The sequence below is a fragment of the Thamnophis elegans genome, chromosome 9 (genome assembly GCF_009769535.1).
Source record: "Thamnophis elegans isolate rThaEle1 chromosome 9, rThaEle1.pri, whole genome shotgun sequence".
Taxonomy (NCBI): domain Eukaryota; kingdom Metazoa; phylum Chordata; class Lepidosauria; order Squamata; family Colubridae; genus Thamnophis; species Thamnophis elegans.
In genome coordinates, this window is record NC_045549.1 from 65,551,344 (window position 1) to 65,566,157 (window position 14,814).

Genomic DNA, 14,814 nt, shown 5'->3' on the forward strand with positions numbered 1-14,814 from the left:
TTCCTTAAAACAGGAATTAATGTTGAGATGGCTATTGAACTTAAAACAATAGTTCACTAAAATAGGCGATTTAGACAAATTTGAGTTAAGTACCTTCATATTCAGCTTTGATCCTCAGTGTTTCATCTGGTCCTTTGTGAGCAGAAGTCACTCGTAATTCGCAAGGCACACCGTAACTGCCACACGCCTTTTTAATTTTTTCACAATGACCAAGATCAGAAGTGGAACCCATGAGGACAACTACTCTGCCTTGTGTAGTTTGTGGTTTCAATAACAGCTAATAGAAAAGAAGACCAAAAGACAATTTAAAAGTATGAAAAACAGTGATGTGGATTATCCATTTCCATATCTCATAGATGGTTTCAGTACCTCCACTCTTTCGGCCACCCATTCAAAGTTTCTTTTCACCACTTGCAGTGCTTCAGGCGTCACTTCTTTGAGGTCACGGTAAGACTAAAAGGACACACAAAAGAACAAAAGATTACATATAAAATACAAGAGACTCCCCTACCTCACAGATGTCAAATTCGCCGCATTACATTGTCGTCATGTGATGTTTCTCCCTTCACGAAGCTGTGGTAGGCGTGGCCTGCGGGCCACCAGTTTGACACCCTTAACCGAGCTCATATCTCCATAAACTACCAATACTATAATTAACTGACTAGTGCATACACATATTTATAATCTAGTTTTAACCCAGAAGTCCAATAATGTGATTTATAAGTTGTTGTCTTTCCAATTCGTTTCTTGAAACTTCCTAATTTTTACCTATCACTCAGAGGCAAGGCCATGTGCTTACCTAGATCTCCTTTATCAAGTTAAGATAATTTATGTGTATATGATTAATAAAATCATACTTCACTATGCTGTAACTAACATTTAACACATATTAATACGTGTTTACATCAAATAGTAGCCCCAGACGCAACAGCATATCTGAAGGATGCTTTTTGTAGATCATTATGAGGTAAACAATATTTTGGAATATGAATTTTGCATTCACTCATTTCCTCTTATTGCTGGAATATGTAGGTATTAATAGCTATTATCTAAAAATGTGCCTTATCATTGCCGGAACTATTATTGATTAGAAAAGTCTAAGTTAAAATGTGTTATGTATTATGGGTATACACAAACCAGTGGTGGGTTGCAGGCGGTACGCCCCGGTACATGCGTACTGGAGCCAGCCCGGAGCAGCGGATACCATTCCGGTATGGTGCTCCAGAGGGCCCACCCGCCTGAGCTCCTTACCAGTGTTTAAAAGCTTCTGCGCAGGTGCATGGCGCATACAGCACCTGCACAACGCTCCACGGAGCAGCTGGAGTGTTGCAAAGTCACTAAGACGTATGTGTGCAATGCACGCATCCATGAGGACGCCACCTGCCCCGTTCCAACCCTACCGGTTAGAACGGGATTTGAAACCCACCACTGACACACACACACACACACACATATACATACACACACACACATATTATTTTAATGGATAATTGAAATGTCTATCAGAAAACAAATAAATTAGCAGAAGGAAAGATAACTAATAGTTTTCCAATTTTAACTGTAGAATTTGGCTTTCCTCCATTTTCTTTCCCAACTTCTGTTTCACGGGAAGAAACAAACGTAGAAGCTTAAGGAGAACAGAAACAGGTTTCACAGCACAGATACATACACCTTGTAAAATTGCAATGTTGGCTTATTTTCAGAATCTGCACTGAAAATGGAATTACCTGTTTGTCCTTTTGCTGTTTTCTATCTCCAGATGGCCACAGCCTCCAAGAATCATTATCAATTACATCAGCAAGGACAATTTCTTTTGTGGCTATATTAACACCAAACTCAACCTAAAAAATGGAAACACGACACAAGAAAGGAAAGATTAGTTTAATCTAATACTTTCATCCCTTATTTTAAAAGCCAAGATCTAAAATACAAATGTACGTACTTTCAAATCCACCAGCGTACAATTCTGGGGTTGCCAAGCTTTTTCAAGTATCTCAAAAATAGCTCGGGTGGACTGGGCCATGATATCTACTTCTGTTTGTCCAATTTCAAGGCCAGCAAGCTTAAACTTAACTTCAATAATTTGCTCTTCAGACCATTGTGGATCATTTGCTGCATCATCCTGTGATGAAAAGTGAGATTTTATTGGAATAATTGATATCTTCATTAGCGATAAAGTTCAACTTCTCCATTCCGCACAGAAGCAAGCAACAGTTTCCACTGCGCATTTAGTTGAGGGTAGCTCTGTAAGTGATCGTTTTGGGTGGGTGGGCCTTTCTGATAGCTCTTTTTCTTCTTTCCTGCTTTATATAACCAGAAGACAGCACTATAATGCCATGCACCACTTCTTTCAAACCAGGGGTCCACAACCTCCTGTCTATGGACCGCCCAGCAACCGGACTGCACAAACAAGTGAAGTCCCATGCATGTGATGCAGGCAGCACGGAAAACCACGCCCCCCCCTTTCGCCACAGAATCAGTCCCTGGTGTCCCAAAGTTTGAGGAGGGGCGCAATGATGTAATTTGTATTTTTTTTGTAGAATGATATGATGTATGATGCTACTTGCTCTCTTGTGGCCTCCTCTGACAGATGCTTCCCAGTGCAGATGACCATTCCTGCCAGAAGTCTAAAGAGAGAATGCTCTCAGGCTGAAAAATAAATGGCCTATCCCAAGCTTTCACTCAACACAAACAAAACATTTCTGAAGTTATTACAGGCAGTTCTCAACATTCGGGACCAGAATGTTTTTGTTGCTAAACAAGGCGGTCAAGTGAGTTACACCTAACATTACCTTTATTTGCCACAGTTGTTAACTGAACCACTGCAAAAGAGCCGAGGTGGCGCAGTGGTTAAATGCAGCACTGCAGGCTACTTCAGCTGACTGCAGTTCAGCAGTTCAGCTGTTCAAATCTCAGCGGCTCAAGGTTGACTCAGCCTTCCATCCTTCTGAGGTGGGTAAAATGAGGACCCGGATTGTTGGGGGCAATATGCTGACTCTGTAAACCGCTTAGAGAGGGCTGAAAGCCCTATGAAGCGGTATATAAGTCTAACTGCTATTGCTATTACAATATACACATACACACACACACACACACATATACATACATATATATAGATAGATAGATAGAGAGAGAGAGAGAGTCTAAGAATCAAGAGTGTTTTTAAGGATCACATATATATTGCAAAATCCTATCAGTACTGAGCAATAAAGTTTGCAGGCAGAGGAAGTGTTTTTGGAATGCTTGGATTAGGATGTTTAAGGTGAAGCACATATTTAGCTTGAGGTTCAAGCTTTCAAAAAGGTGACAATTGTTAAATTATATAAAACTCTCATCTACATTTCATGTTACCTACCTTATAAAACATCTCAATTTTGGGTGGGTAAAATTTGTAGCCCTCTTCAACACCAGGATTTCTCTTCAGAAAAGAACCAGTAGCGACTCTTCTACAAACCCATTCAATCGGAATCATTTCGCAGTGAGCAGCCATAAATGCCGTATCGCTGTATTTTCTCACAAAAGCGGTTTTGATGCCTGTAATAAAAATTTCTCATCAAAACAGACTTCTGTATCTCAATTGCTAATAAGTAAAATATGCAGCCTACATTCTAAAACAGAAATAAGGACTGAGCCATTTTGGGGCAAAAACCAATGAAAACACAAGAGACCTGGGATCTTCATCCAGATCAGACAAACTTATTGCTTTTTGTGAAAATCCCAAGCATGATATTTCACCTACATCTAAGCAATCTATTAGTTTCAAACTTACAGAACAGGAATTGCTTTTATTAGATCAGACTGGGAAGATTTTATAAGCCAAAAGTGAAGTGACTAAAACTTAAAAAAATATTTAGAGACATAGTAGAGCATAATTTAATTTTTAAAACTTCCATAAAAATCTAAGGGCATGATTTCCTGAACTTAAAACTATAAACAGGAACTTTTTAAACTTTAGGTGGGCTTAGGAAGGAAAAAGTGTTTTTCCAATGTAATAACATAGTCTTGGATTTAAAAAAAGTTTAAATCAATCCTTAGCAACATAGTTATAACCAATTATTATAAACATTAATGTTAATCAACTTGTCAAGAACAGTGTTGACAATTTCTACAGGTCCAGCTGGGAAAAATCTCTTTATGTCTTAAATGATCTAGCCTATTATATTTGTTGGTTTTTGTTCTGACCGAGGCTTCCCAAGAGCCTAAAGCAAACTCCTGGTCCTGACAAAACAAAAAAACCCCTTCATTAATTTACTGTGAATTTTGCTCATTCACATCCAGCAAAGTCTTTCAAGGGAGGATTGGCAGTCACAGACCTTATTTGGCGAGTCACAAGCCAATTAATCGAACTAATTGTCTCCTGCAAACTCCACTCTCCTTTCGCTCCTTTTTTATTTCCTCTGGGAGGGGCCATTCACCGTCCACCTGTGGCCTTACTCCCAAATTGACCCCTGTTCTTTAGCTGTTCCCTTTGTCTGGCCACTCTGTGCATGCGCACACTGGGAACAGACTCCAGCTGTTCGTCTGCCTCACTGATATCTGACTCTGAAGGCAGCTGATAACTGGCATATGGCTCTGGCCCCCACTCTGCTTCCGACACAGAGCCATAATAATAATAATAATAATAACAACTACTACTACTACTACTACTACTACGCCATTGCCGGTCCCAATCGCAAAATACCAGGACTTAAAAATCGAAATTCAACGACTATGGCACAAACTAGCAGTGGTAATTCCAGTGGTAATTGGCACACTGGGTGCTATTCCAAAAGCACTGGAATTACATTTAAAACAGTTAAAAATTGACAAAATCACCATCAGTCAAATACAGAAAGCCGCACTGCTTGGATCTGCACGCATATTACGAAAATACGTTACGACGTCCTAGGCCCCTTGGTGGGGCCCGACTAGTAACCAATGCCAAATCCGGCGAAACAACTGGCCACTGTGATACAATTGTAGAATAATAATAATAATAATAATAATAATAATAATAATAATAACTCCGCCATTGCCGGTCCCAAGCCCGGATGAGAAAGGAGGAAGGTTGGGATCAGGTTGGCATCTGGTCCCGTAAAAACCCCCCCGCCAACCCATACAATATGGTGAAAAAAACAAATAAGAATTCCATACCGCATCGGTCGTCGCGCGGGTTAACAAGGGCCGCGGCGGATGTTGGGGTCCCTGGACATCCGTCGACAAGTGGGCTACAAGTGGACCAGCCAACAAAACGACAAAAATATAGTGCAGATGAAAACCGTGCCATAATGGCCTGTTACTACAACTCAGAGCCAGAAAAAAGAGGCTATTTAAAGCGAATGTATGAATTATGGAAACAACAATATCCAGATTCAAATGTTAGTGAACAACGACTAGCAGATCAAAGGCGATTTATTATACGGAATAAAGTGTTTAGTGAAGTTGAACATGAGGAAATTCAGGCAAATTGCAAAACCCAAAAAACAATATCACAAGCGGAAATAACTGATATTCAAGACACAACTAAAGACATTATAGTAGAACTCCCAGAAGAAGCTCTTAGGGAGGAAATAACATCACCACCACTAGAACCAGTTATCACTGAACCAACTGATGAACTAACTCAAAAACAAAAAGAATTGAAGGATAAGATCATGGAGCATTTTCTGCTTAATGAGGAAAGGCAACGTTTACCATCACTAAAAACTGTGCCGAAGAAAATTTTGGCCCCTATCATGAAAATGGTTAATGCAGTGTTTTCAACAATTGAACCGGGATCCATCTTGGAAACAAACCAGTTAATGTACAGCGCAGCTGTAATAGTCACTAATGAACTAGGCATTAAAATTAAAGTACCTAGTCATACAACAGAAAAAGTATCAAAGCCAAAGTGGAAAATCCGTTTAGAACAAAAAATCAAAAAATTAAGGGCAGATGCTAGTAACTTAAAGAACATGCATGAGCAACGGCTTAAAAACAACAAAATCATAGATCGGCTAATCAGGAGATATAGATTGGATACAAGAAACATCAATGAAGCTGTAGAGATTGTAAAACAGCAGATAACAGCAACAGCTAGAAAAATTGAAAGATATGAGGCACGAATCATCCAATATAAACAAAATCAGCAATTTCGATCAGACCAACGGCGTTTTTATCAAAGTCTTAATGTAAATGGTGACACCAAAAGTGAAAAACCAGAAAAACAGGCCACAGTTGAATTCTGGAAAGAATTGTGGGAAAATGCAAAGGACTACAACAAGGAAGCAAAGTGGATACATGACTTTGAGAAAAGCATTGGCAACAAACAAATGCAAGTATTAGAAATAACAACTGAGATGGTCAAAAATCGAGTTAAAAAGGTAAAGAATTGGACATCACCTGGAAAGGACCAATTACATGGTTTCTGGCTCAAATATCTGACCAGTTTACATGCAATATTGGCCAGGCAACTGAATGAAATTTTACAAAAGGGCCAAATTGATGAATGGTTGACAACTGGAAAAACATACTTGATTCAGAAAGATCCAACTAAAGGAACAACACCTGAAAACTATAGACCAATAACATGCTTGCCAACAACCTTCAAATTACTCACAGGCATTATTGCAGATAACATGATGGATTATTTGGAAACAAACAACATCTTGCCAGTAGAGCAAAAAGGCAACAAAAGAAGGAGCAGGGGCACAAAAGATCAGCTTCTAATTGATAAAATGATATTAGAAAATTGTAAGAACAGAAAAACGAACTTGAATATGGTCTGGATTGATTACAAAAAGGCATTTGACTCACTGCCACATAGTTGGATCATAAAATGCTTAGAAACAACTGGCATTAGCAAAAATATTACATCCTTTACTGAAAAGGCAATGAAACAATGGAGAACTGAGTTGGCAGTAGGGAATGAGAGCTACGGAATGGTTAACATCAAGCGAGGAATTTTCCAGGGTGATTCACTTTCACCTCTTCTCTTCATCATCGCAATGATCCCACTATCAGTAATCTTAAAAAAAATGAAATTAGGCTACCAAACAGCCAAAAAAGCTGAAAAAATTTCGCATTTACTATATATGGATGATTTGAAACTCTATGGAAAGTCAGAAATAGAAATCCAATCATTGACAAACACAGTCCGAGTATTCAGAACCGATATTTCAATGCAGTTTGGCATGGAAAAATGCGCCACTGTATCCATAAAAAGGGGCAAAATCACTGCATGTGAGGGAATTGAAATGCCCAATGGCCAATTAATTAAATGCAAAGAAAATGAAGCCTACAAATACTTAGGCATTCTGCAGTTGGATAACATCAAGCATGGAGAAGTAAAAACTATTGTCAGGCGAGAGTACACCAACAGAGTTAGGAAAATTTTGAAATCTAAATTGAATGGTGGAAATACAATCAAGGGCATAAATACCTGGGCAATACCAGTTATAAGATACACAGCTGGTATAGTTAACTGGACACAAGCTGATTTGGACCTTTTGGACCGAAAAACCAGGAAACTAATGACAATGCACTACAGTTTACATCCACGTGGTGATACTGATAGACTGTACCTGCCCCGAAAATCAGGTGGCAGAGGATTATTACAAGTGAAGCAAACAGTTGAAGAAGAAAAACATGCACTGGCTGATTATTTAAAAGAAAGTCAAGAACATCTATTAATCGAAGTAAAGAACAAAAATCTACTGAAGGCCCAACAGACGAAACAAGAATACAGAAAAGATGTGATAAAATCAAGAATGGAGAGTTGGCAGAACAAAGCACTGCATGGCCAATTTCTGGAAAAAATAAAAGATAAAGTGGACAGTGAACAAACTTGGTTATGGTTAACAACAGGTACATTAAAGAAAGAAACAGAGTCACTAATCCTGGCTGCGCAAGAACAAGCTATCCGCACAAATGCCATTAAGGCCAAAATCGAAAAATCCTCTGATGATGCCAAATGCAGACTTTGCAAAGAAGCTGATGAAACTGTTGATCACATACTCAGCTGCTGTAAAAAAATCGCGCAGACTGATTATAAATTGCGGCACAATTCAGTAGCACAAATGATCCATTGGAATTTGTGCAAAAATTATAATATTAAAACAGCAACAAACTGGTGGGAACATCAGCCTGAAAAAGTCACAGAAAATCAGATGGTCAAGATCTTGTGGGATTTCCGTATACAAACCGACAAAATACTGGCGCATAATACACCAGACATCACACTGGTTGAGAAAAATAAGGTCACAATCATAGACATCGCAATACCAGGTGATAGCAGGGTCGCCGAGAAGGAACATGAAAAAATCGCAAGATACCAGGACTTAAAAATCGAAATTCAACGACTATGGCACAAACCAGCAGTGGTAATTCCAGTGGTAATTGGCACACTGGGTGCTATTCCAAAAGCACTGGAATTACATTTAAAACAGTTAAAAATTGACAAAATCACCATCAGTCAAATGCAAAAACCCGCACTGCTTGGATCTGCACGCATATTAAGAAAATACGTTACGACGTCCTAGGCCCCTGGGTGGGGCCCGACTAGTAACCAATGCCAAATCCAGTGAAACAACTGGCCGCTGTGATACAATTGTATAATAATAATAATAATAATAATAATAATAATAATAATAATAATAATAATGTGTTAGTATTTGATTTCATGCTGTGGGGAAACCTATTATTTGCTCATTCACTACCAATCATGCAGGTGGCAGCATCTTTCTGATCTTGCCAAGGCTCCAAAACTAAGCAGCAAAACTGGTTGGCATCTGACTGGGAGAGAACTTCAAGGAGTACTTGAACTGTACAGTAGAACATATTAGACTACAAAGTGGAAAAACAAGTAACATCCCTTCTGATGCAATGAAACAATTTCAATAGCTTCATGAAATCATCAGAAAGCATGCCTGGGAGGAAACTTCACTTTCGCTGTCCTATTACCAAAACTATATTAGTCATACAAAAAGAGATGAATGAATAGGCATGGATACCCAAAATCAGTGGCCATAGATATATTTTTTTCTTTTTGTGCTAAATGCACCACCTTTATTTGTTAATGAGGCAGGAAGAAAGCTAGAATATTATAAAATGTTGCAACACTCCATGCTGGAGGGGGGTGAGAGAGAAGGGAGTTGGAACGCAAGAAAAGATTCCATGATGTTAATTTTTAATCCTGAAAGCAACATTTCTTCATAACATACTAACGTGAGGCAAGATTTGGAAGTACAACTTAATAAACTTTGATATACAAATTTTGACACACAAATGCAAGGATGACAACTTCAAGCAAACGTTACCTTTCATGGCTGAGGGGGTAAAATTCTAACAATTCACCCTTAAGGATTTTAAATCAAGTTATTAAAACTTGTGCAAAGTAAACGGGGGGAAATCACAGCATAGTAAGAAATCATAGCAAAAGGCCATGACCTCAAGTCCTGGGTTAGCCATGAAAGCCAGTTGAGTGATTTTAAGGCAGTCTCTCACTCCAATTTGCTTCACAAAGTTTTGTTGCAGGGAAAATAGGAGCAGGAAATATGGGATATGTTTGACACCTTGAGTTATTTGTGAGAATAAAGGTGGGATATAAATGAATGAATAAATAAATGGATGCAGTGGCAGGGAAATGCATACATAATATTACTAGGTGGTTTTCAACCACTTTTTCAAAGATTCTACATAGGAACACAACCAGGTCTTGTTTTCGGGATGGTTATAGAATTAGCATGGGCTTGATGGACTATGAATGTCCTCTAAGATGTGACCTTGAAAACATTGATTTAGAGCTGCAAGCTGACCTCTTGGCCCTATCCAGAAAAACCTCCATGAGCCATTCTACACATTTTCTCCAACCAGCCAGGTATCTTGGTCATGTAAGAATCCCAACATTCAAAAATTCCTCTTCTTTAACCAGATTAAATGCCCTTTCAACAGCTGTTACAGAATAAAGATACAAAAAATCCCCTTCCAGAGAAATTGAGTTTATGTGGTGGTGGAATAATTGAATTGACAGAATATGTTATGCTCTGTCTTCTCTATGCAGTAGCAAGCCAGGAATTATTATCTCCACTTTTACTAAATATCCTGATCATTCCAATTTGTGTTAGGTCAAAATGTCATTTACCTGACTAGAGCTATAAATTTGGAAAACCCAACTTAGTTTAAAACAGCCAATAATAAGCACTTAAAACATGTTTTCCTCACCATTCCATTTGGAAGTACTATATATGTCAAATTCCACTACTTAACTTTCCAATATCTTCTTCCAATGTTAATAGAAGAATGTTAAGGTAAAGGTTCCCCTCGCACATATGTGCTAGTCGTTCCCGACTCTAGGGGGCAGTGCCCCTCTCTGTTTCAAAGCCAAAGAGCCAGTACTGTCCGAAGATGTCTCTGTGGTCATGTAGCCGGCATGACTAAACCCGTTACTTTCCCACCAAAGGTGACTCCTATTTTCCTACTTGCATGCTTTTACATGCTTTCAAACTGCTACAGGTTGGCAGAAACTGGGACAAGTGACAGGAGCTCACTCCATTACACAGTGCTAGGGATTCAAACCGCCGAACTGCCGACCTTTCTGACTGACAAGTCTTAGCCAAGCCACCACGTTCCTTCAATGTTACTTAATGATATAATGGACAAATATTTCATATGACTCATCTATGGAGAAACTAATTTATATTTTCTTAATGTGAAAAGATAGTTACTGTTGTCTTCTTGAAAGTCCTATGCTCCTTCAGCATATAGTCACAAGATCTCTTAATTATAATAAAACCAAGAAAAATTACCATGCAAGTTTCCTACAGCAAAAAGTTTTCATATAATGAGGGCATTATTGCTTTATATACAGGGTTACTCTCCTGCATGAGGGTTAACTTTCCCACCACCTACCAGATTCTTGAAGCAATTGGAACACACAAGACGTTGTTGTATTTGAGATTGCAGCCTTCCCTTCCATGATGTTCTTTCTCGCTGCATTTCCAGCAGTTATTTGGTCCTTTGATTGCATCAGAACACATCCTGGGTAATTCAGCAATTCGTAAACTTCTTTTGTTTTCCCCTCATTTATTTTTTTGCCCAGTTTAACTTCTGGAGAAATAATTGGGGAAGGGAGATATTTTTTACATGAACATAAATAAAAACAAGGCACTGAATTTTAAAAAGTTTACAGAACAAACTTGTGCATGTTTACTAAGAAATTCCTACTTTATTTGGGGAATCTTAAACTTGGGAAGCATTATTCTCTCTGCAATTTAACACTTCGTTTGAATATCGAAGACCACTAGTCATTCATTTTGTTCACCAAATGCCTTGTTTGTTTGGCCACGTTTTTATTTTCAGAATTGTGTTCTTGTGTCAAACTTAGTCACCCCCCCCCAAAAAAAAAGACCCACTATATTTTAGCATGAGTTATGAGTGTTGTGAGCTTGTTTTGCTGTTGCTTTTAACTGAGAAGAGGAGAAAGAGAGCGAGCTTTCTGAAAAGGAAACAGAGTTGAAGTCTTTTTAGTTCCTATGGTAACAAATGAATTGCTGAATGCAATTTATTAAGTAGTCCAGATAGCCATTCCTCTATACTTTTCTTGTGCTGTCTGTTCACTATATAATAATGGAATTTTCCAGTAATAATTTTAGGAAAACAAATATAAAGAGGTGTAGAGATATCTGTGTGTTTTACTAAAGATTGTGATAGTTATAAGCAAAAGCTAGATTTTATGTAAAAAAACTAGTTATGAGTACCAAGGGAAAAAACCTAACCTGAACATCATTTCCTTCTGTATTACATTTTAAATTTCTGGACAGCTTTCTGATAATTATCAATCCAACTTTTCTTCCCTAACTCTATTCATCTTTTTTTAGCAGCTTACTTAACTAGACATCTCAAAGATTTGAAAAATATTGTGAATTTTGAACAAATTAAGATATTGCTTTAATGTAGATGTTGGAAATCTTCATTTCTCCAGTCTTTTGAGAAGCTGTCCATCCAAATCTTAAAGTGATACATAGAAAGTTTGATACTGGAAGAATATGCATAAAAGAACCAAATTCAGTGATTCTGATAGATCCCGCATATATATTTTAGGTGATCTGAATTTGAAGTTTCATATTGCTAAAAGTTCATACCATGCATAATGGGAGCCTTTATCAGGCTGTAAAAGTTTCAGAACAGAGGGAAAGTCCAACAAAAACTTTGCCTCTTGGGTTCTGAATATGGTATAACAAACTAGATAGCTAATAAACAGTAGAGGCAGAAGGACCAATCACCTCTTGAGTGAATATAAAATACTGGTAGTCCTCGACTTACATCCACAGTTGAGCCCAGAATTTATGTTGCCAAGGGAAACATTTGTTAAGCGAGTTTTGCCCCACTTTGACTTTTCTTGCTACATTTGTTAAGTGAATCACTGCAGTTGTTAAATTAGTAACACGATTGTTAAGTGAATCTGTCTTCCCCATTGAATTTGCTGATCAGAAGGTCACAAAAGACAATCACGTGGCACCAGGGCACTGCAGGCATCATAAATGTGAACCAGTTGTCAAGCATCCGAATGTAAAACATGTGACTATGGGGATGCTGCAATGGTTGTAAGGGTGACAAATGGCCATAAGTCACTTTCCAGTTCTGTTGTAATTTCGGTCACTTCAATGAACTGTTTTAAATCGAGGACTACCTGCACAGGGCAGTTTCCTTGCAGACTGTATAATGCATTCAATCCAGAACCAAATGGAGAATTCAGCACATCTTTCCTATCAGATATTTGGAATGGCTTAATTCATTTCCCTTTCTAGCAGAGACCAACCACTTGAGAGACCGCCTGCTGCCAATTACCTCCCAAAGACCCATTAGATCGCACAGGGTCGGCCTTCTCCGGGTTCCATCCACCAGCCAATGCCATCTGACTACGACCCGGGGGAGGGCCTTCTCTGTGGCAGCTCCGGCCCTTTGGAACGAACTCCCCGCGGAGATTCGGACCCTCACCTCTCTCCAGGCCTTCCGAAAAGCCGTTAAAACCTGGCTATGTCGGCAGGCCTGGGGTTGATGAGCTCCCTTCCCCTCTCGACAGGTGTGGTTGTTGGTCATTTTAAATGTCTGTCTTGTATTTGTATGTGCCCCTTCCTGTTTGAGTTGTTCGCCACCCTGAGTCCCTTTAGGGAATAGGGCAGCATATAAATAAAATAAAACTTCAAAAAAACTTCAAACTGGAAAGTAAACAGTTAAAGCAAAATAACCAATGTCTTTTGTGTCCAACAGTCAAGTTTTCGGAACGTCTTAAATTCCCAAGTTAGGGGGAGCATTACTGCCAGCATCTCCAGGCAATGTAGGCCTACCGATCCCCAACAGCTCTGGAGGTTCCCCCACCCACCTTCAAACCTGAGAATGGCAGAGATTGCACTGCACACATTGCAACGCAATCACATTGGAAGTCCCAAAGGGGCTTTTACCAGGAGGCAACTGGACTTTCTTTCTGGTCATTCCAGTCTCATGCAAGAAGTTTCGTCAGCCATGACTGGATGGTGGGGAATGGAAGGATTTATATTCCTTGCACACAGCTGGTGATTTGCATCCTTTTAGAGCAGGGCTTCGCAGCCTTAAAACACTCAAAAGAGTCATTTGGACCCATTTCCCACAGAAAAGAAAACACCGGGAGCCACAAAACCCTTCCGGTGCCTGACTATTCCCTGAGTGGCCACAAAACTAGTATATGTAGTTGAATTAAACACCGGGGGAGGGAGGGGTCAAAATGCTCCATAAATCACATGCCAGTGAGTGTTTCATATTGGCAGTTGTGACACATATTTTGAGTGACAGGGAGCCGCAGCAGAGGGATGAAAGAGCTGCATGTGGCTCCAGAGCCACAGGTTGCTGACCCCAGTTTTAGAGGGTCGCTGAGGCCACCTGGAGCGGTGGTCACCAACCAGTGGTCCGCAGAAAAAATTACTTGCATTTTTAAAAATATTGTGCTAAATACTATTTATCTTTTTTTTAAAAAACCTTCATATTAGCCTTCGGTGAGATTTCAAATTATGAATTTAGTGGTCCCTAAGGTCCAAAGGGGGGGGGGTGACCCCTGACTGGAAGGTTATCGCATTGGAACCGTTTGTGGAGTCCTAGATGAGAGACTCACCCGACGGGCAGCAAGGGAATCCTTTTTATTATTATTATTATTATTTTTGACCTGCGCCTCATATCTAGGACTCCGCTTACAAGGCGAAAGCGAATGGGCCCGAGGTGATTCGCCTTGCAAGGCGCGCAACGCAATCTCTGCTTGCCATTCTCAGGATGGGAAAACCTCCAGAGCTCACTTTTCTCCCCCTCAAAGAGAGAGTCCCTTCTTTCTGAACTCCGGCAGCCTTCCGAGGGCGGCGGAGAAGAAGAAGCGGCGGCGGCGGCGGCGGCTCCCCTCAGGCGCTCCACGTGCGCACACAGCGGCCGAGCTCGACTCCGGCCAGCGGCGCTTTTCCAACCCTTTCCCGCGGAGGCGAGCTGAAGCCACTCACCTGAATGTATCGGAGGCATGGCGGCGAAGGGAGCGGAGGTCCGGGACGCCTATAAAAAAAAAAGAAAGAAAGAAGAAAGTAGAAAGGCGAAAAGACGGGTGAAGAGGAGACGCCACCTGCTAAGGAAAGCCCCGCGCGCTTACCGAGGAAGAGGAGGAAAGGGGGGGGATGAAGACCCAGAACAACTGTCGGGGGGTGCCGAAGAACTGGCGTCGGGGCCGCGTAAAGAAGAAGGGGCAGCGGCGGAAGGGGCCGGCGGAGCGGAGGGTGGAGATTAGCCGCCGAGCCCACCCAATGGCTGGCGGCTCGCGCGCGGGGTGGCGCCCCAAAGTGCACCACC

The 14,814-nt window shown here is 40.3% G+C and overlaps 1 protein-coding gene across 1 annotated transcript in view; it reads right to left on the bottom strand.

Moving 5' to 3' along the window:
- Window positions 1-14,727, bottom strand: part of PAICS (phosphoribosylaminoimidazole carboxylase and phosphoribosylaminoimidazolesuccinocarboxamide synthase) — a 16,828-nt gene extending 2,101 nt beyond the window's left edge. The window contains exons 1-8 of the mRNA XM_032224602.1: window positions 14,618-14,727; window positions 14,475-14,523; window positions 10,867-11,064; window positions 3,356-3,534; window positions 1,943-2,122; window positions 1,728-1,841; window positions 370-453; window positions 94-277 (exon numbers count right to left, since the gene is read on the bottom strand). Of these exons, the coding sequence (XP_032080493.1) occupies window positions 94-277; window positions 370-453; window positions 1,728-1,841; window positions 1,943-2,122; window positions 3,356-3,534; window positions 10,867-11,064; window positions 14,475-14,493 (958 nt within the window). The 5' untranslated portion in view covers window positions 14,494-14,523; window positions 14,618-14,727. The remainder of the gene's footprint in view (window positions 1-93; window positions 278-369; window positions 454-1,727; window positions 1,842-1,942; window positions 2,123-3,355; window positions 3,535-10,866; window positions 11,065-14,474; window positions 14,524-14,617) is intronic.
- Between the last annotated feature and the right edge of the window lie 87 nt (window positions 14,728-14,814).